At 45.4% G+C, this 21407-nt stretch overlaps 3 protein-coding genes across 6 annotated transcripts in view; 1 reads left to right on the forward strand and 2 right to left on the reverse strand.

Annotated features, from left to right (window-relative positions):
- Positions 1-824, reverse strand: part of LIMK2 (LIM domain kinase 2) — a 30861-nt gene extending 30037 nt beyond the window's left edge. For both annotated transcript variants that reach the window (XM_066562581.1, XM_066562580.1), the window contains exon 1: positions 741-824. In XM_066562581.1, the coding sequence (XP_066418678.1) occupies positions 741-756 (16 nt within the window). In that variant the 5' untranslated portion in view covers positions 757-824. The remainder of the gene's footprint in view (positions 1-740) is intronic.
- Positions 825-1043: 219 nt separating this feature from the next.
- Positions 1044-15240, reverse strand: RNF185 (ring finger protein 185). 3 transcript variants are annotated; one of them, XM_066562296.1, is made up of 8 exons: positions 14928-14973; positions 10873-11237; positions 9587-9820; positions 8048-8066; positions 7289-7401; positions 6708-6762; positions 4678-4795; positions 1044-3556 (listed from the first exon to the last, which is right to left on the reverse strand). In XM_066562296.1, exons 3-8 carry the CDS (start codon positions 9766-9768, stop codon positions 3459-3461), a joined length of 585 nt encoding a protein of 194 aa, XP_066418393.1. In that variant the 5' UTR covers positions 9769-9820; positions 10873-11237; positions 14928-14973; the 3' UTR covers positions 1044-3458. The 3 variants fall into 3 exon arrangements, with proteins under 3 accessions (XP_066418393.1, XP_066418394.1, XP_066418392.1); XM_066562297.1 differs by lacking the exons at positions 10873-11237; positions 14928-14973 and adding an exon at positions 15141-15240; XM_066562295.1 differs by lacking the exon at positions 10873-11237 and having other exon boundaries at positions 14928-15033.
- A 1073-nt stretch (positions 15241-16313) lies between these two features.
- Positions 16314-19821, forward strand: C18H12orf43 (chromosome 18 C12orf43 homolog). Its single transcript, XM_066562189.1, has 6 exons — positions 16314-16470; positions 16884-16932; positions 17186-17284; positions 17893-17966; positions 18285-18375; positions 18760-19821. Exons 1-6 carry the CDS (start codon positions 16329-16331, stop codon positions 19094-19096), a joined length of 792 nt encoding a protein of 263 aa, XP_066418286.1. The 5' UTR covers positions 16314-16328; the 3' UTR covers positions 19097-19821.
- Positions 19822-21407: the final 1586 nt, after the last annotated feature.

Consider the following 21407-nt stretch of genomic DNA (forward strand, 5'->3'; position numbering starts at 1 on the left):
TTACTCCCTGACCATCTTAGAGAATCTGTCCCATCAGCTTCGGAACTCCATGAAGAAGAAACTACACCGACTCTCAGCTGTAGTGCTCCATCTGTTTAAGTGTGCCCAGCAAGGCTGATTAGCTCACAAACGGAAACGAACAGTTCTCATTCCAACAGAAACTGCTTCAGTATGCAGGAGAAACGACGGAAATGAACAAAACAGAGCAGGAAACAGCGCGAAGGAAACGCAGAGGGACATAATCCATGGAACAGGTCTGCCGAGTTCCCCAGGCCGGAGGAATGTGGCACAGACACAGCGATGAGCAGCGGCCGAGCCCCGGGGGCACCGGGGGACCTCGAGCGGGACAGCAAGGACGGGGTCAGTGGCACCGGCAGCCCCCGCGCTGCAGGACCCGGTGCCGGCTGCGGCCGCGCCGCATCTCCCATGGCCGTCCCGCGGATCCCATCGCACCGGGGCTGCGGAGACCCGCCGGGACCCCCGGGCCGCGCGGTGCCACCCGCTGGAGGGAGCGGCGGGCCGGCCCCAGAGCGCTCCCCAGCCAGGGGCTGACGTGCGGCCGGGGTGCGGGCTCAGGAAACAGCGGCCCCGTCGAGCCCCGCAGGGGCCGCCCCGCGACGCCGCCGAAGCGGCAGCGGCCGCATAACGGTGAGAGCCGCGGCCTCGCGTACGCGCGCCCGCCCCGGGTGGCGGAGGGCGGCTCCTCCCGCGGAGGCGCGGCCGGCCCGGCCCGAGCTCACCTGCCAGCGCCTCCATCCCGCGCCCGCCGCCCGCGCGCCCGACGCCAGCGGCGGCCGCCGCACCTGGGCCCGATCCTCCGGACCACCCGCTCCGGCCCCCCCGCGCCAATCGGCGTCGCCCGCCCCGCGCACCGGCCAATCCCCGCGCGGCCCCGCCGCGCCCGCCCCGCCCTTTCCGCGCCACTGGCCAATGGCGGCGCTCCCCGCCCGCAGCCCCGCCCCGCACGTGCCGCGGCCCCGGGCGGGCCCCGCCGCTCCCGCTCCCGGCCCCAGGCAGCGCAAAGGAACGGCGGCGCACTCCGCTCAATGTAAAACCATTTTTTAATTCTAAATCACTTTCACAACAGTGAAAATTAGTGAGGAGGAACGGTAACGCACTAACCGAGCCGTCCGGGCCGTGTGCGGTCGGGTTACGGGAAGGGGTACATACAAAAGCACACCAGGGAAACGGGGAACCAAGCGTTAACACTTTTAGACTATTTCATCCTTGAATTGCCGGAAAATAAGAGCTCTTAGTCATGCTTCTGCAGCCTTCTCTAAATCCATTATCTCTCGCACTCCTAGATGGAAATCCCCACCCCCGATCCATTAAAATTCTGGTTTTTAAAATGTAATAATTAAATATATTTCAGTACCTCTTGAATCTCTTGCAGTCACTTCTCTATCCTCTTTATGGGATAAAGGCTTCAAAGAGCTACCTTTCTCCTCCCTGCATAACCTCTCAGCATCGAGTTTCTCCGTACAAAAGGAGAAGGAATCCATCCCTTACTGTCACATGAACCTTCCCTTTCCATCAGCAGGTGGTGCTGACTGCGCAGGAGAGGAACCCAAAGCTGCGACATTGTAGGACAACCAAACAAAACAGCCTGTCCTCCTGGGAAGGGCCCCAGTTACCAAGTTGCACACCTGAGAAGAAGCCTATGCCAAAGTTCAGCTACTCAGAAGTGTCACACAGCAAAAGCTGAAGCACCACCTCAACTATAAATAGTTGAGCAATATATTCTGTCAGATTATCATTGAGTCAGGTATAAATCTGACATGACAAAACACTGCAGAAGCTTTGCAACATTCTACTTGCCAGATGGAATTTTGGAGGTAGGCAAGTTAAACTTCAGTCATACTCTGTCTTGACACTAAAAGGAAACAGTTTATAATTACATAAATAAACTTCTATAACAATTAATTAAAGGTGTTCTGCCCAGGAAACTCTGCCATACACTAAAAAATCCCAAGCTATTGAAACAAAGTTTCTATCAATTGATTTGCTTTTCAGTTTTTCTGTCTACTGCCAGGGAAGTCACAACATTCATCTCGCAGGAAATCATTATGACTACGAGCAACCGGAATCAAAAAAATCTAAAAACAGTAAGAGAAAAAAAAATGGAATTGCCTAGTCAGAGAAATATGAACAGTTCATCTTGCTAGGGAATCTCTCATACCTGTTTTGAAGGAATCTACACAAATACATCAGGAGTACTCTTTAAAGCTGAATACCCAACAGGATTCCAAAGTGGCTGCAGATTGCTCACCTTCTGCAATATCCCCTCAGCACATTAATGGTTGTGGTCTCCTCCAGCACTTCAAATTAAAATCTTTGGTAGATTTTAGCTGCAGAGACTCTGGCGCTGTAGCTGTTCTGCTGTGGCACGGGAGAAGGTCTGTGTGCACCTGCAGAGAGAAGGTCTTCCAAATGTTCCCTACTGAGCATGTGCTGGCAGAGGCAGGATCTCAGGTCTCCTCCTGTGTCATTTTACAGTATGACAAGTTTTACCTCAAAACTCACGTAAAGATGCTTTTTGTTCCTCTCCCCAGACAAGCTGATCTCAGGTCTGTAATAGGATTTTATCTGGAGTACATGACCTTGTGTAGAAAGTCTCAAAGCCTTGAGAAAGATAAATGTCGCTACAGTGACGAGGTTGGGAGGGGATTATCCAGGAGTGCAGCCCAGGTGCTGCACAGAGCAGGGGAACACAACACTGTTTGTCAGTGAGGAACTGGGCTGGCTCCAGCAACCCCACCTGGCTCCACAGCCAGAGAATCTTCCAGTGGCTGGCTCCAGCATGCTCAGGCTTTAAAAAATTGCAGCATAAATTTGTATCTCTTCTTCTAACAGCCATGAGAACCATCAGGAAGGGTTTTCCATCACGCTGGGAAATAACAGACAGAAAAGAAACTGGAACCAGTCTCCAGAGCTGGCTCTGCCTGCATCACGTGCTGTGCCCCAGAGAGTCCCAGCAGTGCTGGGGATCATTTCCTGGAGAAGGTCAGATGTTGATGGAGACATTAAATAACATCTGCAGCTCTGGCAGATCCATCGTGGTTGCAAAGCAGGAGATACTGGTCACACTGGAGAAGTTTCCTTACCTGCCCAGTCTGCTGGGATAACTGTGTATCCCACAGGCCTGGTGTCACTGATTGGCACAGGATTTCAAAGCAGCACTCCCTTTCGGAGTGCAGCTCAACTCGAGGCCCATGGTTTGTGGCAGGAACCTGTTGTACAAGATATCTGAGCTGAAATACACTTTTAAACGAATGTTTTAATTACCGACTCTGGTGCAAAATGTGAGATTCCTCATTGTGCTGTGGTACCACCAATTCCTGAAGCCCATAGGTAGCTATGGAACCAGACACCAAGAGGTTTAAAATGGGATGGGGATGCAGTTTGTAACTGTTTCAGTGGCCTTGTTGGTCATGAATATATAGAACAATGGAAAAGACTTATGCAATCAACAGCCAGAACATTATCACCAGCGCCACAAACAGGAAGAGGCGGGAAAGGAACTGCTCATCCACATATTGAGGAGTCCCTGGAACAGCTGGAAAACAGGAAGTAAAAAAAACAAACAACAGTTCAGCTCCTTCCTTTTCTCTGCGATTGTGTATATTCTGAATATAGTATGTTCATACATTGAAAAATATGCTAAGAATGAATCTGCTTGGTGAGAAAGTTGCTACTTCCTACCCTCAGCCTGGCTGGCTGCATGGGCAGATCAGAAGGAAGACAAGTGTCTCAAAGCAGGACTCCTTAGTTCAGTCCCACCCCCAGCAGATTTTCAGGGGACACTGAACTATAATTAATAGGGAAGATAATTTGACCCAAGGACAGCACAGGACCATGGCAATGCTGGTGTGATGTGAAGAATGAGTTTGTTCTTCATAATTCCTGTGCCATATGACATGGTGGAAGATTTGCCAGGCATAACCTTTCACAAAGTAAGTTCAAAAAACCCTGGCCAGTAGGTGTTCTTGTCCAAAACAGATTCAGTTTGTCTACACTGAAGATGGGGAGGAGGTTCTCTAGGGATTACTTCATTGTTAGAGAGCAAGGTCACCCCTTGGAGTAACCCAACTGATTTTTGTTAATCAAAAACATGAAGTAATTTCAGTGGAAAGTTACTTCTTGTAGAATACAGATAACTGTTCATTTTTCAGAAATTTATCTCTGAGACAATCTTTGCATTCATAATTTTGTGGTACAGAGCACTAGTTTAAATTTTTCCTTCTCATCTTTCAGGAAATGGTCCTTTCATGCTGTTTTTAAAATCTGGGTCTCCTTCATACACCCCTAGTGACTCCTTTTTATTATTATTAGAAAGTCTAGTCCAATTTGTCTCATTTTTCAGGAGAAGTCTGCTGGTGTACCAGAGGAGACATCTGAATTAGAGGAGAATAGTCTCCAGTGCCACTGTTCCTCTGCAGTCACTGGTCTCCCAGGAGGGCCTTCAGCAAATTATATGGAAATTACAAACTTGCTTCTTTTATGAGTCTGTGTACAAAACATACCAGCCACAGACCATGTTCTCTAGAGAGCGGTTTTGCCCTCGTTTCCTGTTTCTATTGACAACACTGGTTACTGTTCAGAATGTTTTGCCATTTAGCAGGTTATTTAGGAGTTTGGAAAATGTCTGTGATGGGACAGGAGGAGGATCCGTGGTACCTGGAGGAGGTCGCCCGTCGTTTATGTTGAAGGCTGTTGCAAATATACCAAAGGGAAACGCCCCAATTCCAAAGGACATCTGGAAGCCACCATCACCAAACCCAAAGCCCTGGAATCCCTGCAGAGAACAAAGAACAGAAGACAAAACAGGTAACAATCACTTAGAGCCTATTTCAGGGTATTTTGTGGATGTGCAGACATTCCCTCTCACTGGCTTTCCCACGGCTGAAGGAGGGCCAAGCTGTCTGGCAACTTTCAGTCTGACACACTTTTGTAGATATCCCCTTGGCTCTCCTGGATTTAAAATGTTTCAGACAGCAGCAAATTCAGCCAGCAACCCAAAGGTTTGAGAAAATGAAAACTAGCAACTGCAGTTCTTGTTTGGGAGCCACAAATTAGGACAGTGTTTCTCAACTGTAACCTTTCTCAACTTAAAATAGAAGGTATCTGCCAACGTATCAAAATCGACAGAAAGAATTCCATTTAGAATGTCTTAACAATGTATCATGTGTTTACAGCTGTTAGCCATATAGGAAAGGTACTTCAGAAAATAACCTAAATTGCTTTTTGTGATACATGTGCATCAGTTAAACATTCAGTGGAATGATAAATTGCCAGTGGGATGCATAGGAAAACCACAAAAAATTTACCATGGGGACTCAAATTAAGGTGGCAAAATCACCTGGGGCAGGAATGCAAGACATAAGGAAAGGAGGAAAAAAGGAAGTTGCAATGCAATAACACTGACCCTGTGGGATCCAGACTAAAATACCACATCAATTCAAATGATAAGTGTTCTGAATTGAGAGGAATCCTGCTCTGCAGAAGCAGTGTGCTGCTTGAGAACTGACTGTGTGTGAATCTAGGGGTTTGTGTCATGCCTAAACACTGTGGAGAGCCCACAGTTCTGTAATCCAGCATTCTGTCCTCTCACCTCAGGATTAAAGCAGTGATACCAGTTCTGAAAGACCCTCTGGTTTATGACCACCAACAATGGGAGGACAGTTGATTTTACTGATATGATAAAAGCCAAATGTTTCTTGGTTGAGCCTTGGTTTGAGGAGTTGGTCTTTTGACCATACTCTCAAGCATTTTGCCATTAACTCTGAAGGACAGCAGAGCTCTCTGTGGCAGGCACAGGATCTGAAGAGAACAGCACCACTGCCTTCATACCCCATCCCTCTGATTTACAGCAGCACCAGCAGAAAGGTTCAAGTAAGGTACAGGAGCTGATTTAATAAGGCAGCAATGCCCTAGTGAAAGAGAACAGCTGAACTCCCAATACATTCAATACAGAAATGCACCTTAATCATACCCTGCAGAGTTGTCTGCTTGAAGCATGAGGGAGACAATCCTCTCCAAGGAGCTCAGGCTGAGTTACATGGAAATGTGCCATTGTTTCATCAGGTCATGCTTGCTGCCACCGTGCTGAAGAACACTGTGGTCTGTCCTACCACCTACTCCCACATCTGCTCCATCTGTGCCAGCTTCTGTTTACATTCACCCTATGGAATCTCCTCAACAAAACCACAGATCCCTCTTCAAATCATGTATCCAACAGATATTGGCTTTCTCTTGCTTGTAATGCCATGGTACAGTAACATCCCATTGAAATGAGAGAAGCAGGTGTCAGTGTCAAAAATCTAAATTAATATGTGGATTAATTAATGACACATAAATTTTGACAGAAATACACTTGCACAAAGAATTTTCAAAGCAAAGTGTTCCTTGTATTTAAACATGGAGAACAATCAAGTATGAAAAGCTTTTCCAGTGGTAACACACTGGGCTGTGTTCATGAAGCATGATCCAAGTTGGGCTGTTCTTTGGGATGCTAAAGGTACCACAGGAGTGGAGCTCTGTGCCACACCACAGCTAGCAATGATTCATGAACAGCCAGCTGGGGAAGAGCAGGATGTGTAAGCTGCAGGATCCTCATGCAGGTTCTCTCACACACATTATGTCCTCCAGGATGAATAAATACCACTACCAATAACAACTAAACCACTCAAGCTCGTTTGATCACTCACCCCTCTGTTCTCTGGTTCAGGTCTCTGTCCTTGGGGTCGTGGTGGAGTTTTCTCTCTGCAGGAAGTTGTGAAATTAGCTCAAGTGCAAGGACATGTGACAACAGTATCTGCAGTAGACTGGCTAGTAATCAGAACCACCATAAAAAACAGTCTCCTGACAGTGTCCTGGGGCCATCCAGCAGGGCTGGAGCAGTGTGTGAGAGAGCCAACAGCAGCTTTGGACCTCCAGCAGCACATAACGCTGCACTTTTGAATAACAAATACCCATTGCAAAGGCTAAAAACTGAGGATGTGAACATTTAATATAAGCTTCTCTGGTCAGACAACAATCATTGCAACCTGCCACTTGTAACTGATAATTAACACTTGATTCAAATTAAAATTAATTGCCAAGAATAAGAAATGTGTGCAAACCCAGCCCTGAAAAAGCCAGAAATATTTGGCAGAAATATCAGATCTATGTCTTTTGACAAAGTATTTAAAACTGAGAATCCAGCACTTTAACAGCTTAATCTTAAGACCTTAAACTACAGTTTCATCTTTAATTTTCAAATGAAAATAGTTGCATTTAGGTTTCTTACCTGGGGTCCTGTTGCCCAGTGCTACCTCTTCCATAGAGAGGAATAACTTTATCTCGACTGATTCCTGCTTTGCATACAGGACACACTTGTCTGTTTGGCCTGGTCTCTAGCCACTAAAAGAAAGGAAATTATAAGAAAACTACTAAAATACCACAAAAATAACTATGCAAACATCATTTGCAGGCAGGCAGAAAGACTTTAGCAATTTCTCACAAAGTTTTGGAGCTTTAAAAACACTTTAGTAAGTGCCAAGTACTCCCCAAAGTGGAGTTGGCACTTTGGCTGTTGTTCTGGTGGGAACAGCTTGCTGATGTGGACACATTCAGATCTCCACTGGAGTAAAATAAGAAATAAAGAGAATGAGCAGTCCTGCAAAGGCAAGGGCTAGCACAGATGGCCTTCCTGTCATCCACCTTCTCTATAATGGCACCACAGTGTAAAACACTATGTATGCAAAGAGAAGTACACTCAGCACTTAAACCTGCAAACTAAACCCTGCAAGCTCCAACAGTAATTGTACCAAAACTGCAATTATGCAGGGTTTAAGAAACTCAGAAGTGGAGGCAAGTGGAACAGAATCTAAGTTTTCTTGTTGCTCAAAGAGCAGATTGCAAGCTGTTGCACATTAAGCTGCATGAGCAGGTTGTGACTGCCCTGGAGAGAAAAGCATTTGAAAAGAGGGGGATACTCCAGAGAACCAAGGGCTTTATTGAGCAACTGGAGCTGATGAAAGACAAAGTAAAAGAAAACCTGTCTTACCTGATGTAAACAAGGCCAACTGTGAGCATTCCCAGGACAATTTGTTCACAGAGCAGAAAAAGGGAGGAAAATAGAATTAGTTACTGAACTCTATATGACAAATGTGCAGTGTACAGGGATAATGCAGCTTGGTGACAACAGAATCCTGGAATCCAGCTGGGCCAGTTCTGCAGCCTCCCATTAAAACCATTTTTGCAAACACAGCCCAAGACTGATCTCCACTGGTTTTTTTTCAGGTTACACAATCTAAATTCCTAATGTGGTTCTGTGCATCTCCCACTCCTGGGTCCTCATCCAAACCAAAGGCCCAGACAGAGGCTGCATTATTCTTAGGGTTTATTGTACAGATTTTCTCTTCTGATACCATGAAAAGCTATCCCAGAGCCAAGATGTCAGTAATGAGAGTTTAGGATCCTAGAAATTGAGCTGAAACATCAGCCACATTCACAGAATTATGGAATAACTAAGGCTGGATGGTACCTCAGGTAGCCTCTAGTCCAACCTGATGCTCAGAGCAGGGTCAGCTATTGAGATCAGACTCAGTTGCTCAGGGCAGAGAAATTCCCATTAAACAGATTAAATTGCTATGGCAAATTAAAAAAGGGTCAAAGACAAACAAGCTACAAGATAAAACTCCTAAACAGCCATCTGCTTTCAAAATGGTCTCAATAACACCATTCAGACAAGACACCGGGTACTTTTAAGGTTCCATTACTCCAAATCCTTTTGTACAATAATTTAATGTTATTTTATCTTAACATGCCCTAAGCCAGTGATTTTCCATCTCCCCAAATAAAATCCTGGATTTTCAGATGTTATGTATATTTACACAGGAGAAAAACACTTTCAGGCTTCTTTTAATTAAGGATTTAGCCCACTGTGTAAAATAAACTCCAACCCCCCCACATTTGGCCATGTCAATCCTTAACTCCTTCACATTCAAGAAAGGGTATATTCAAACTAAGTTACCCACATCAGAAATTATGCACATATATCTGTGCTGTACATTACTTCTAAGTCAAATTAAAAAGTTCCTAACACAAGTGCAATATCACGGGAAAAGAGAAATTGCCCATATGTAAAAGCTTATTGACTATTTTTTTTCTTTTTTTATGGTTTCAAAGGAAAAAAGAGCAAGCCTGGAGGAGAAACTACAATTTGGCTTACAGAAGCCAGATTCATATCCAGGTTTAGGTATGCAGAGGTCAGAAAGGAATTTAGGTCTAAAGAACATATCTGTGCTAGGCCAGACAGCACAAATAAAATAACACACATAAGCAAACAGTATCAATGAGCACTGAACTGTCTGTGTGGGGCTGCTTGTTTGTTTGCTTTTACACAATAATCCAGCAGTACAGGGAGTTTAGGACACAGGAAACCCATTCCCTGGAATACAAGCAAAGAAAAGCAGCTGAGGAGCAAACCCAAGCTCCTCCTAAACCAAAGCCACAGTCCCTCCTCTAGAATGACAAACATCCCAGGTTTTTATGGGATCAGACAGATGGTGTTCTGGCTGGTGTGTGGGGCTGCAGCACTTACCAAAAGAGGTGCCCACACAAGCTGATAACTGCATCCTTGGCAGTGTCTAAACAGATGTTGCATTCAAAAGTGTTGTCCTGATTAGTGTTGTCCCCAGAACCATTACTGCTACTGCTGCCACTGGTCCCTCCAGTACTGGAGCTCTTTGTTGATGCAGAAGCTGTGGGTCCTTTGCTTGCCATCCTCAAGGACTGCTCAAACAAAGTCAAGAAAATTTTCCTCTTGGAATCCTAGCTGTGAGAAAGGGAAAAAACCAAACAAACCTAAACAATTATTGGCATTATGAACATTCTGGCCCCATTCCAAACTGGTAGTGACTTATCTAAGAAGCCCTTGAATCCTGTTGTTGATGGTTTTAGTTTAACGTAGCCAAGAGGGATCTTTTTTTAGAGACTAAGCTACTTTACAGTCCCACAGTGTGACCTGTATTTTACTGTCACTGATAAGCATCCACAGCCAAAACAACCCCCTTGTATTTTCTCCTAAATGCCATTTGCTGAAAGGAGAATGAGCTCCCCATGCTCTTCCAAAATTCAACACAACTTATAACTGAGAGTGCAGTCAGAAGCAGAATTTAATAATTAAATAATTCACAGTTTTAACAGGCTGGCAATGCAGGGTTTTAAGTTCAATGTTCATTAGTTTGGAACATTAATGACAATAATGGCAAGCAAAGGTAGCTTAGAACTTGAATTCTCTCCTGAGCAGTATATAGGTGCTATCACAGCAGTGTTGAAATGACTATCAAACATTTCTAGTATTTTCAAACTATTAAACATTTATAACCTAGTAGTAAGGTAGTAATGCACAAGTGTTGAAAATTTTACCTTAATGTGCTTGAATTTTTCTTCCATGCTTTTGTCTCTCATTAACATAATCATATTTACCAAAGAACAGCATTTATTTTATTTCAGTAGCAACAACCTCTACAGTGTAATTCCTTGATATATAAACTCCACAGTACCTAAAAATTTGAGACTCAGCACAAGGCATTTGCACTTCTAGAAATACTTTTACCAGTACAAGATTTGTAATCCAAGAACTAAGAGAGTTTCAGTAGCTACAGAAATTAATTCACTAAAATAAAAATGTTTAAAATATTTCACTATGCTTTTCATGAAACTCTAACATTATGTTGAAGCTGCAGGAACAGGAATACTTAGATAAAGCTGTGAGAAACAAACAGGTGATTCAGATTATCTGAACTTTTTGCAAGTGTACAAACAGTGAAGCATTTTCAAAGGGCAACCTGAATTTTTTAGAAGGAAATTTCTTTTCCAACTTACCCCCCAAGCACTAAAGGCTTTCCTTAGTGTTGCCTCTTTGTAGCAGAGCTGCAGCTTAGGTGCAGGACAGCAAACTAAAGCCTCAGGATCTCCAGCTGTTATTGCCAACAGCTTTTTTCCTACAACACCATCCCACTGCACAGCCAGGAAAGCATCACACCCGGGCCTTGGGAAGCATTGCAGCAAAGCCTCAGTTCCAGCAGGTGAAATCTATCTCTGCAGAGCTTTTTCACTCCGTTACATCATTTTGCACAGTGTCCCAGAAGGGCAGATTTGTATTCACAGATGCTGCACTTCAACATACGCTGCTTTCAGTAGTGCTGACTCTGAGCATTTCACACCACAACTCCATTTACACCCAGTTCCTTGTACAAAATTAAAATCCATGTTAGAGCAAGGCAGATGGAAACGCTGCCAACCTACAAACTGTATGCCAAAGACACTTGGATTTTTCACACATCCTTACAACCAGAATCTTCAGCCTGTCTTGCCCAGTAGTTCAAGTGAAAACTTATCAACTTGGACCTACATATATTAATATAAAAATTGAGAAAACCTCCTTAAAGCCAAGGAGTTCAACACACTGTAAAAATACTGCATCCCTTTACAGAATGGTCACAAGAAACATCCTGACATATGACACAAGGACAGGAAGTGTACAAGAGGCAAATAAATAAATTCTGAGTCCCTAATAGCAATGTGGAAAAAAAAGTTCCCTTTTCCAAATTAAATTCTGTATATTAACACAATGAATCTGAAGACTTGTCAAAAAGATAAAATCTGTATCTCCACAAAAACTTACTGAAAAAACCCTCAGTTTTAGTAACTACAACAAATAAATAAAATGTTATGAAGAAGGATGACAAAGAAATCCAGAGAAATATTAGTAATGATATGGAATAAAGATGGCTGAGACAGAAGAAAGATTAGAATGACATAATGCAACAGGCACTGAATCTCCTTTCCTAGAACAGGTCATTCCTTAATCTCTGCTGGGGATCCTCTCCTAAGTATTTGTTCATTGGCTGATGAGGCCCAGTGACCTGTTAGGACATAACCAATTTAAAATATCAAAACCATAGTAAAAGGCAACAGTAAAAATAATAAAAGCCTTCTCAAACATTTGCTTTTATCCCTGGAATATCCCAGTTTAACATAACTGGTCTGTAACAGGTGCTGCTGGGCTCTGTACATCTGCACATACACAAAGAAGCAAATGTGGAACAGTTTCCAGGGGCCAAATTTACATTTGATAATCATATATTGTGTAGCTTGTGAGTGTACTCTGAGTCGTAAAGTACAAATTCAACTGCAAATGGAACTTGTTCTGAGCACAGAATGAGCTCAAAATTGAACAGTCACTCATACTTCTTGAACTCTGAGACAAAACTCTATAGGGAAAAAAAAAAACAACAAACCATAAGCAAATCACAAACTAAAAAAAATCAACAACTATCACAACAGGCCAAACCAACCCAATTCTCAATTTTCTTTAGAGTTTGGGAGGAAGACTGTGAGTAAGTACACTGGGATAGAACACGACTTCTGGGTTAAGTAAACACAATTGAGGGATGCCAGTCAAGGTTTGCTACAAACTTATCCTTCAGATCAGGTCTCCAAATCAACCCTGGAGGCATGATGAGCAACAAACAAAACAAGGGAAAGGATATAAAAATCAGCTGATACCTAACTGCCGGCATTCAGAGATCTTGCCTTTTCTCTTTCTTCTTTGATTTCTACATATTTACAGGAAAATGGTATCTTTGTTCCATAAACCCATCTAGATTAGCTGTTTATTTCCTTCAAACCACAATCCCTATGTTATATCCCAAAAGGTTGTTCTGAAGAATGACTGACCTTTACTACATCCAAGAATCAGGAGTGGCAGCAGATGAACAGTTAAGAAACAAGGAACTCATTTGCAAGTAGGCTTCCTAAATAAATACAGAAACCTGGTGGAGCATGAAGACATGGCAGTGGAGGTACCTGAGAGGGTGGAACTCCAAAAGGAGCTGGATGACAGCCAAGAGCACAGGAGATCCACGGCAAGAGTAAGTGCAGGGGCCTGGGAATGTCCATGTGCTGGGTACAGATCTCACTAACAGCCAGTAAAAAAGAAATTTCCCTCTAATATTTTTAAAACTTCATCTGTAAATCTACTGCACACCAGGAAAGCACGAGCTGAGTGGTACTGTCAGAGATCACACTTCTGAACTCAGCCAATGACTGCATTTGCCAAAGTTCACTGCCCAGCCTCAAAACACAGCAAAAACACTTCAGGACAGCCTAGAGGAGTTTTCACCATAAGTTAAGGTAAACAAAAAAAATCTGCTGGAAACAGTAGGTGAACATTAATTCAACCTGGGAAAGGCAAAGAGGGAGTATAAATTAGAAGCTAATTTCACCTATACAGAACAGTCCTGGAATATGTGTTCACAGCACGATATTAGGATGTCTCAAGTATTTAATTTTTTTCATGAACAATGAGACAAAGTTCTGGTGAGGATATAGAAGTCTGGTTAGTTTATTAGCAAAACCCAAAGTTGGTTCCTCTTTGCCATAACAATGAAGTTAAAAAAAGCAGCACGGTTGGATGTCAATTCCACAGGAAAGACCCTTTTCCATATTTCTTTCCTAATGAATTTTATTTTAGCTAAGATTACTGAAATTTAAATAATCCAAATCTAGTTTGTTAATGAAACAAGTTCTGATTTAGTTCCTGAACCTTTTGCAGTTTAAATCAAAAAGAAGATTTGTCAGTGTGTTTTTCTTATCCCTAAGGTAATAGTGTCATTTTCTGACACTTAAAAATATTTACAAAAGGAATATTCATATTAGGAAATCAATTTAAATCTAAAACTACTACTGAGAGTTTATATAAAAATGCCCACTCATAAGTTTAACAACAATCTTGATACTTAACATATTACACTTGCCTGGGCTTCAAGTACAACCAGGTAATCTTAGCTGAAAACTGCTGACAGTGTCTAGAAGTGTACTGACTTCTTGACAGTCATTTTAGATATTTTAACTAACACATGACTGTCCTGTTGTTAATCATTAAATACATATTTATCTCTCACTACCTTTTTACTCTTCTCTGTCCCCCAAACATGTTACATTTTAACTCCTTGGAAACATTTCTCGAGTTCATCTTTTCATTTCCTGTAACCTGTACAGCATTGGGCACCTGCTTCTTAATATCACCACAAAGTGGTCCCAAAACATTAATTCATGTGCTCACTTGCTCTTGCAAAAGCAGTCATTTGCCTTCCAGCCTCGCCTGGCCTGGTTTCATTAACTGGGATTCTGCAATGCACATCTGTGTTACAGGCAGTGCTGCCAGGGCCCAGCTTGGGTGTTTCAGGAACACCGAGGAGTCCATGTACCTTGTAAATGCAAGCAGTAAAAACCCTCAGGTGATTAAACCAATTGATTTTTTTTTTAATCCATTCCATAAAGGTTTAATATAGACTCCAAGAAAAATCTTTCAACAAAGATTTTATCCTCTTACCTCACAAGGTCCAAAGGAAAAAAAAAAAGTAATATAACCAGTTGGGTAATGCTGCCCCATGGTTTTCCTGTGTGAGACAGACGTGCCTGGCTAACCCAGGTTAGCAGCAAACGTAAAAATATCAAATACAACAGTTATTATATACAACAGAGGTGATTTAAGAAGAAGCGAGAATTAATATATAATACAACCAATGTCGTGCACCAGCAGCTGACGCCTCTCGACATACCCCGAGCCAGAGCCAGCGGGGCCGGCCCCGCACAGCGCACACCGGGCACCTGCGGCCCCGGCTCGGCGCTTCCGGGCCAAACCCCGGCCGGCAGCGCCGGGCCGCGGAACGGAGCTCGGGGGACCCGCGCCGGGCCCGCCGGGGGCTCCGCGGCTCCAGAGGCACCGGGCGAGGCCGGGGGGTCCCGCGGCGTCCCCGATCCGCTCGGCTGGAGCGGGCGCAGGCGGCTCCGGCTCGGATCGGCCTCAGAGCCGCAGCCCGGCCCCGGCTCCCCTTACCGTCCCCCGCCCCGCCCGGCCCGGCCCTGCTCACCGGCGGGTCCGGGCTCCCCGCAGCGCCCGAGCCGAGCCGCCGCTCCGCCGGGCCCCGTCACCTGACCGCCCGGAAGCGCGGCCGGCGGAAGGGCCCGGCCCCCGCCCCACCGACCGCCGCGGCTCCGCCAACCGGGCCGGGGGGGCCGCGGGCAGCGACACCCGCCCGCCGCCGCCGCCCCTCCTCAGCCCCGGCCCCACGGGTGCTCGTTACCTCGGGCTCCTCCGGGGCGAACGGGCCGCGCTGCTCGGCCCCGCCGCGACCCCCGGCTCTGCGGGCGTGGGCAGCTCGGCTGCCCGGAGCGGTGCGGGCCGCGTCCAAACGGCGGCCGCGGGGACTGCGAGAAGTTCGTAGCGAATGCTCGGGCCCAGCAGGAAGGCAGAACAGAAAAGGACGGAAAAGGAAGGAAGGACGGAAGGGGAAGGAAGGAAGTTTGAGGGAAACAAATTGTTGACTTACGAGTGTAGAGTGTTAAGGATCTGAGCTGAGAAACAGATTCAGGATGGAAAGAATCTGAGCTGTGAAACTCCAGGATGGAAACAGAGAGCTTGATAAAGGTATTTAGAGCTTGATAAAGGTATTTATACAGTTGTGAGAAACCAAAGAAACAGAGGGACCAAAGCGAGGGAGAGGAGGTGACCTGCCCAAGAAGGCACTTCTGGAGGGTTTGTCCCAGCTCTGAGGACTCCAAGGTACAAGACAGCCCAAAATTGCTTGGTTTTTACACAATGGAGAATGGGTGAATCCTAAACCCAAGGTCTTCCACTAAAGAAAGTGAGTTTTATGAGGGAACGGTGAAGAAACAAAGAGAAGCCAGTGCCAAGAAAGAGCCCAAGGATATTGTCAGTGGCCTGTCTGCTGCCAGGTGGCCTGAGCCTGCACAGTTCTAGTGGGAAGGTTGGAAGGTGCCAGCCAGGAAGTGTCCAGGAGGATAAAAACACTTATACGGAGTCTTCCTGCTGCTTTCAGCAGCACGTAGGCTTGGCAAAACCCACAGCAAAATGGTATCACACCAAAAAATTTCAAGTTGAGATGAAAATGTAGCACGTGACAGTGCTGATGGCATGAGGAACACACACAGCAGTCCTACCTGAAGAGCAGTGAAAATCAACAAAGCAGCTGTCTCCTTTTCAGCCTGTCAGCAAAGCATCAGGGTTGGACACAGCTTCTACATCCAGCAAAAATATTCACGTCAGTGTAGTAACTGATTAGAAAGTTACCAGGGCCCCAAAGACACGAACCGTGTCCTCCTGAAGCTGATTAAAACAAGGATGAGTTTGTGAAAGTCGGTTATGGGAGCCGTGTCGGACTACAGCTCCCGCCATGCCATGCGGCCGGACTACAGCTCCCGGCATGCGCCGCGGCCGGACCACAGCGCCCAGCGTGTCCCGCGCTTGCAAGATGGCGGCGCCCAGGGGCCGCTCGGGCTCGGACAGCGACAGCAGCTCGGAGTCGGAGGGCGGCGGGGAAGCGGCCGCGCGGTTCCGGGAGGCTGCCTGGGACTGCCCCGCGCTGGCGGCGGCGCGGGCGGAGCCGCGCAGCGGTGAGAGGCGGCGGACAGGCTGGGCTCTGCACCCCCGCTGCAGCGTGCCCTCCCTTCTCTTCCCCGCCCCGCGGCTCCGGTCCGGCCCCTCCCCTCTCTTCCCCGCCGCTCCGCTCCGCTCCGGCTCATCCTGACCCGCGGGGATCCCTCTGTGCCGCGGGGCCGGTGTCAGAAATGGAGGGGGCTCTGCCCGGCCCTCCCGAGGCCATGTCGGGCCTCCAGCCGAGCCCAGAGCCCCCTCCCGTCAGTCCTGGCCTGAGGGAAGTGCCCCTTTCCCCTCGTAGCTGTTCTCCCTGCAGCTGGGCCAGCGCTGTCTTGCAGGCATTGTTTTTATGCTCTAACATGTTCCTGACGAGGGTTAGAGAGGTCCTGGCCGCAGGTCTCTAAATGAGCCTTTGCTACTTTCTTTTCAGGGGGCTTTAGAAAGGATCGGTTGCAGCCTAAAGATCAGCCAAGCCTGAGGTATTTTTGCTTCTGGTTTCAGACTTAATGTTTCCCTAAAGAAAAAAATAATGTGTAATATTTATGCTGCTTCTACTTTGTACCTTGTGATACTTCGTACTGAAAGGGGAAGTTTCTGTTTGGGGAATTAGTCCAACCATAATCTGAAATGATGCTTAAATCTGAACAGAATAATGTGTTTTTAAGGGTTTGGGTGAGAGGGCCAGATGTTACTGGCCTCGAAAGAGATAATCCTTGTTCTTATTTCAAACAGGCCTGAGGCAATCGGCCGCCAGGAGGGTGACAATGAGCTCCAGACAACTCCAGAGTTCAGAGCACACGTTGCAAAGAAACTGGGAACCATGCTAGACAGGTATGCAAGGCTTGAAACCTGTGTTCTGTGGGTCAGTTACACTGATGTGTTTGTGTGCTAAACCCAGGAAATTCAACATATTGTCTCCTTCATGCCTGTATTAAGTACAAGCTTCCAATATTCTGTGACCTAACCTTGCTGATGTGCTGTGGCCATCTGGTCAAAACTGTCTGTGCAGCACTGCTTGTCTGCATTTGCCTCTGTGATGGACATCTTGTGGGGAGAAAAGAGACTTCCATCATGTAAAGGCTGGCAGGAGAATCTTTGATTTATTCTTACAACCTTCACCAGTACCTGATTCTGGGCTGTGCTGGCAGAATGCCTGGTACTGGGCTGCCACTCTGTCTGTTGTACAAGTATGACCCTGGAGAACTGGAATTCCTGCTGTTCAGAGCTGGCTTTAGAAATGCTATTTTTAAACTGTTCTTGTGGCTTGCACTGCTGAGGAGAGAAGGCCTGGTCTGCTCTGGAAACAGGGAGCTGAGGCAGCCTCACTAACACAAAAGGATCTATGCAACATCTCCCTCTAGTCTTGTTTCCCAGAAATACCCAAGTGTAGCTCAGTTTGCACAAACCTGTCTGAGATCTGACTGGGGTTTTCTGTTTAGTTTCATCACTGTCTTGAAGGACTCATCAGGACCATCCCAGACTTCACTGGCACCGTCTGACTCTGAAGATGATGGTGAGTTCCAGGCTCAGCCATTGTGGCTGTTTTGTGACTGTTGATTGCTGACAGCTGGGATGGATCCTGTCCATCACCAGCTGTACCTCCAAGTGACAAATAAACATTTGCACTGAAAGAATTCCTGGTGCTGTCTGTGAGGGCTGTTACTCTGCAGCTCTGACCTCTGTGCCCCAAGTCCTCCCACACAGTCCCAAATAATTGCTGTCAAGCACTGTGGAAATACAGAAACAGCACTGGGCCTTCCAGGAGAACAGCAGTTGATTGCTTCCACCTCTGTTTTATATTCTGTCTAAAACCCCCCTTTCCACACTTCAGGTTTTCGCCTCTTCTCTTCCTCTGTCCCTGGAGACTGTGGGAAACCAGAGCCTTGCCCTGCAGCGAGGAGGAGGAGGCCAGTTAGCTCCAGGTGAGGTGCTGGCAGCTGCTCTGCTCCTCAGTACTGCTGCATCCCACATTTCAGAGGCAGCTGGGACTCCCACAAGGGAATAGGAAGCTGAAGAGCTTGAGAAGTGTGTATTTATGACTCTTATATTTGACTAGACCAGAATTTTGTTTCTTTTTTAGTGCTGGGGAATGAGAAATGTTTGTGGAGGATTTTCTTTCCCCTCCTAGTGTGTGTAAAGCACACATTGTCCTTCAGACTGGTTAAAAGCAGACTGTAGGTGTGGGAGCCTAGAGCCATTGGGTGTTTATAGTCTGTTCTCATCTCAGATTACTCTGCTGTCCAACTTTTGGGTGAATTCAAGGCAAAAATGCACCACAACTTCCTTCCCTCTTGTTACCTTTCCAGTGACACAGACAGTGACCAAGAGTGGCAGAGGTGCCAGGAGGCTGCCGTGTCAGCTGCAGATATTCTGAAGCAAAGTGCTTTCCCTGCATTGTCCCAGGATCAGAGTCAGGGCTATGTAGAGCCCAACCAGAAAAAAAAGAAGAAGAAGAAAATTAGGAGAGAGAATAATATTCAAGAGAAAATAATAGACCCAGCAGAGTGTGACCAGATCTGCAAAGATTTGCCTCGGTTGGTGTCTGCAAATGGCCAGCAGGAGAGACAGAACAGCAATCACAGAGAGAACTCTGTGCTGCCAGGAGCTGTGAAGAAGAAAAAGAAGAAGAAGAAAAAAGAATGATGATTTTGCTCTGCAAACAGCAGGTGATTGTGATGGGTGAAGGAAACTGAAAGAAAACCTAACAACAGGAGTTGCTGCAGATGAGGGAAAATTAATTGGCAAAGTGTCTGTTCTGAAAGCTCAGTGGCCTGAGAGACTAATTAAGGGACTTCCTGTGCTCCTGTGTCCCCGAGGAAGGGAACATTGTTCTCCTCACACAGCAGTTGGCTGTGCTGCTGCCTATGCAGGCCCAATCTAAAAGGATTAAATGCTGTGCCAGACGTGCATGGCAGAGGGATGTGATCAGAGCTGCATTCCTCCTGGTCTGTCCCTTCACATCTGAAACCCTTCTGGAGAAACTGTATGATGAATGCAATTTGGTTTACATGGCAACAGGTGATCAACTGCCTTTTCTCTTTGCCTCCTTGTAGACTACTAAGAATAGCTCCAGCCTGTGGGAGACTCATTTATCAAAAGCATCCTGACAGAAATCAGGGCCCCTTATTTTTTCCCTGCAAACATCATAACAATCTGTTTTTGAAACCTGCTGTGTTACTAATCCCTCTGCAATCTGCACCTCTCCAGGGCCCCTGCACATGAACAGTGTGTGGTGAGCTGATTTCAGGGTTGGTGTAAATGCATCCTACTGTTCCACTTGTCTCTGTTGATTTTGTTTTTTTCATGTATAGGGTTTTTTTATGGCATCTGTTGTTATTAAATTTTACTACACTCTTGGACCTACTTAATTTGGAAGGTACAACAGTGGCTTTCTTGCTGTATTCAGATTGTCCCCAGCAGAGATAGAGGTGGCTCAGGATGGCTTTTTAGTTGCTGGGTGATCAATGCTATGAAATTGCTACAGGAGGGACTTAAGCATAATTTTAAAACTACCTTTCTCTCCTTGTTTGGGCTGGTTAATGACTTTTATCTCCCTGAAATACTGTGAGGTTTGGTAATTTTCACTCTTTGTCTGTTTATTCTTCACCTCCAAGTCTTTCAGGAGATTAACTGTTACTGATAAATACTTATGTTTTTAAAATTCCTGGGTTTCAGGAAATCCAACTTATTGGATTCAGAAGTTCAGAAAGCCAGATTAGAGAAACCAAAAGAGTGAAGTGTAGCTCTTTGAGCATGGGAAATTGTAAGATTCTTGCTGGTTTTTAGTCTAGAAAACACAGCTGGCGTCCGAAAATAGAAAAGCTAAGTAGAAACTTGGCTTATAATCTAACAGAAGGTGCCAGCAGAAGTTACTTGCCCTATGTGCAGTTAAAACTTCGGTGTACTGAATTTTAAACCTGGGCTTTCAAATGCAAGGTGGCCTAAACAATTCTTTTTGCTTTAGTTTGGGTTTATTTTTATGCTAACTGGAAATTAGATATATTTGCAACTGGTGTACGTGGGAAATTAGGAAACAATTCTAGGATAAAATTCCTAGAGAATCTCATTACTGAAATTATTGATGGTATCTAGAGGAAGCTCTTATCAATGAAACTTTTCACAGACATCTGCAATTTTGATATTCCCAGATATGATAACTGAAGACTTCACTGTTGGGCTTTTTTAGTTCTCCCTTCCAGTCTCAAGGTTTTTCATCCATTTCACAGTTAAAAGAGTAGCTCAGTTTCAGTCACAGACAAAAACCTGTTAGTTGGGGCTGTTTTGATGTCTGGCTAATGATGTATCCGTGATGTGGATGTTGAGAGTAAATAGAGAGGAATAATTAGAAGAGGAATTACATAAGTAGATCCCTGGGACTAAAACTCTTCACTTAGTGCAAGCAAGACTCTTGGAGCCCTGGGCAGTTATTTGCATACCAAGAACTACAAATCAAGCCTGCATGGAAGCTGAGAATGAGCCATGTTGTGTAAAATGAATCCAGGCTGAGTGTTTATAGAGAAAACTGAAGGAACCTCTACTTTGTGTGGAGCATGGGAACCTCCCAGGTGCTGGGCAGTGGCAAGGACCAGTGGGAAATGCCATCCTGCAAATCATTCAGCAAATCAGGTGAGATGAGAATCCACAGGATTAATGCAGAGAACTGGAATCTCTTGCAGCTGTTAAACTTTAATTTCTGCATTTAAAACAAAGCAGAGCTATTTCAAAAACAACCAAGCCATTTCCACTAGGATAGCATGATTTTAGAGCAGGTCATTTTTAACTGAGAATGTTTAGTATTTCGGTAGTTTATTAAGGATTTGTAGCTCGTCAGTGATCTCATACTGACAGGTTTGTGCCAAGCCATTCCCAAATCTGTTTCTTGGTTATTCTCATTGCAAAGTCAGGAACTTCCAAGGTTCTGTTATTTCTTATAGTTCCTGTTGGTGCTTCCTTG

This window comes from Molothrus aeneus, chromosome 18 (genome assembly GCF_037042795.1).
Source record: "Molothrus aeneus isolate 106 chromosome 18, BPBGC_Maene_1.0, whole genome shotgun sequence".
Lineage (NCBI taxonomy): Eukaryota > Metazoa > Chordata > Aves > Passeriformes > Icteridae > Molothrus > Molothrus aeneus.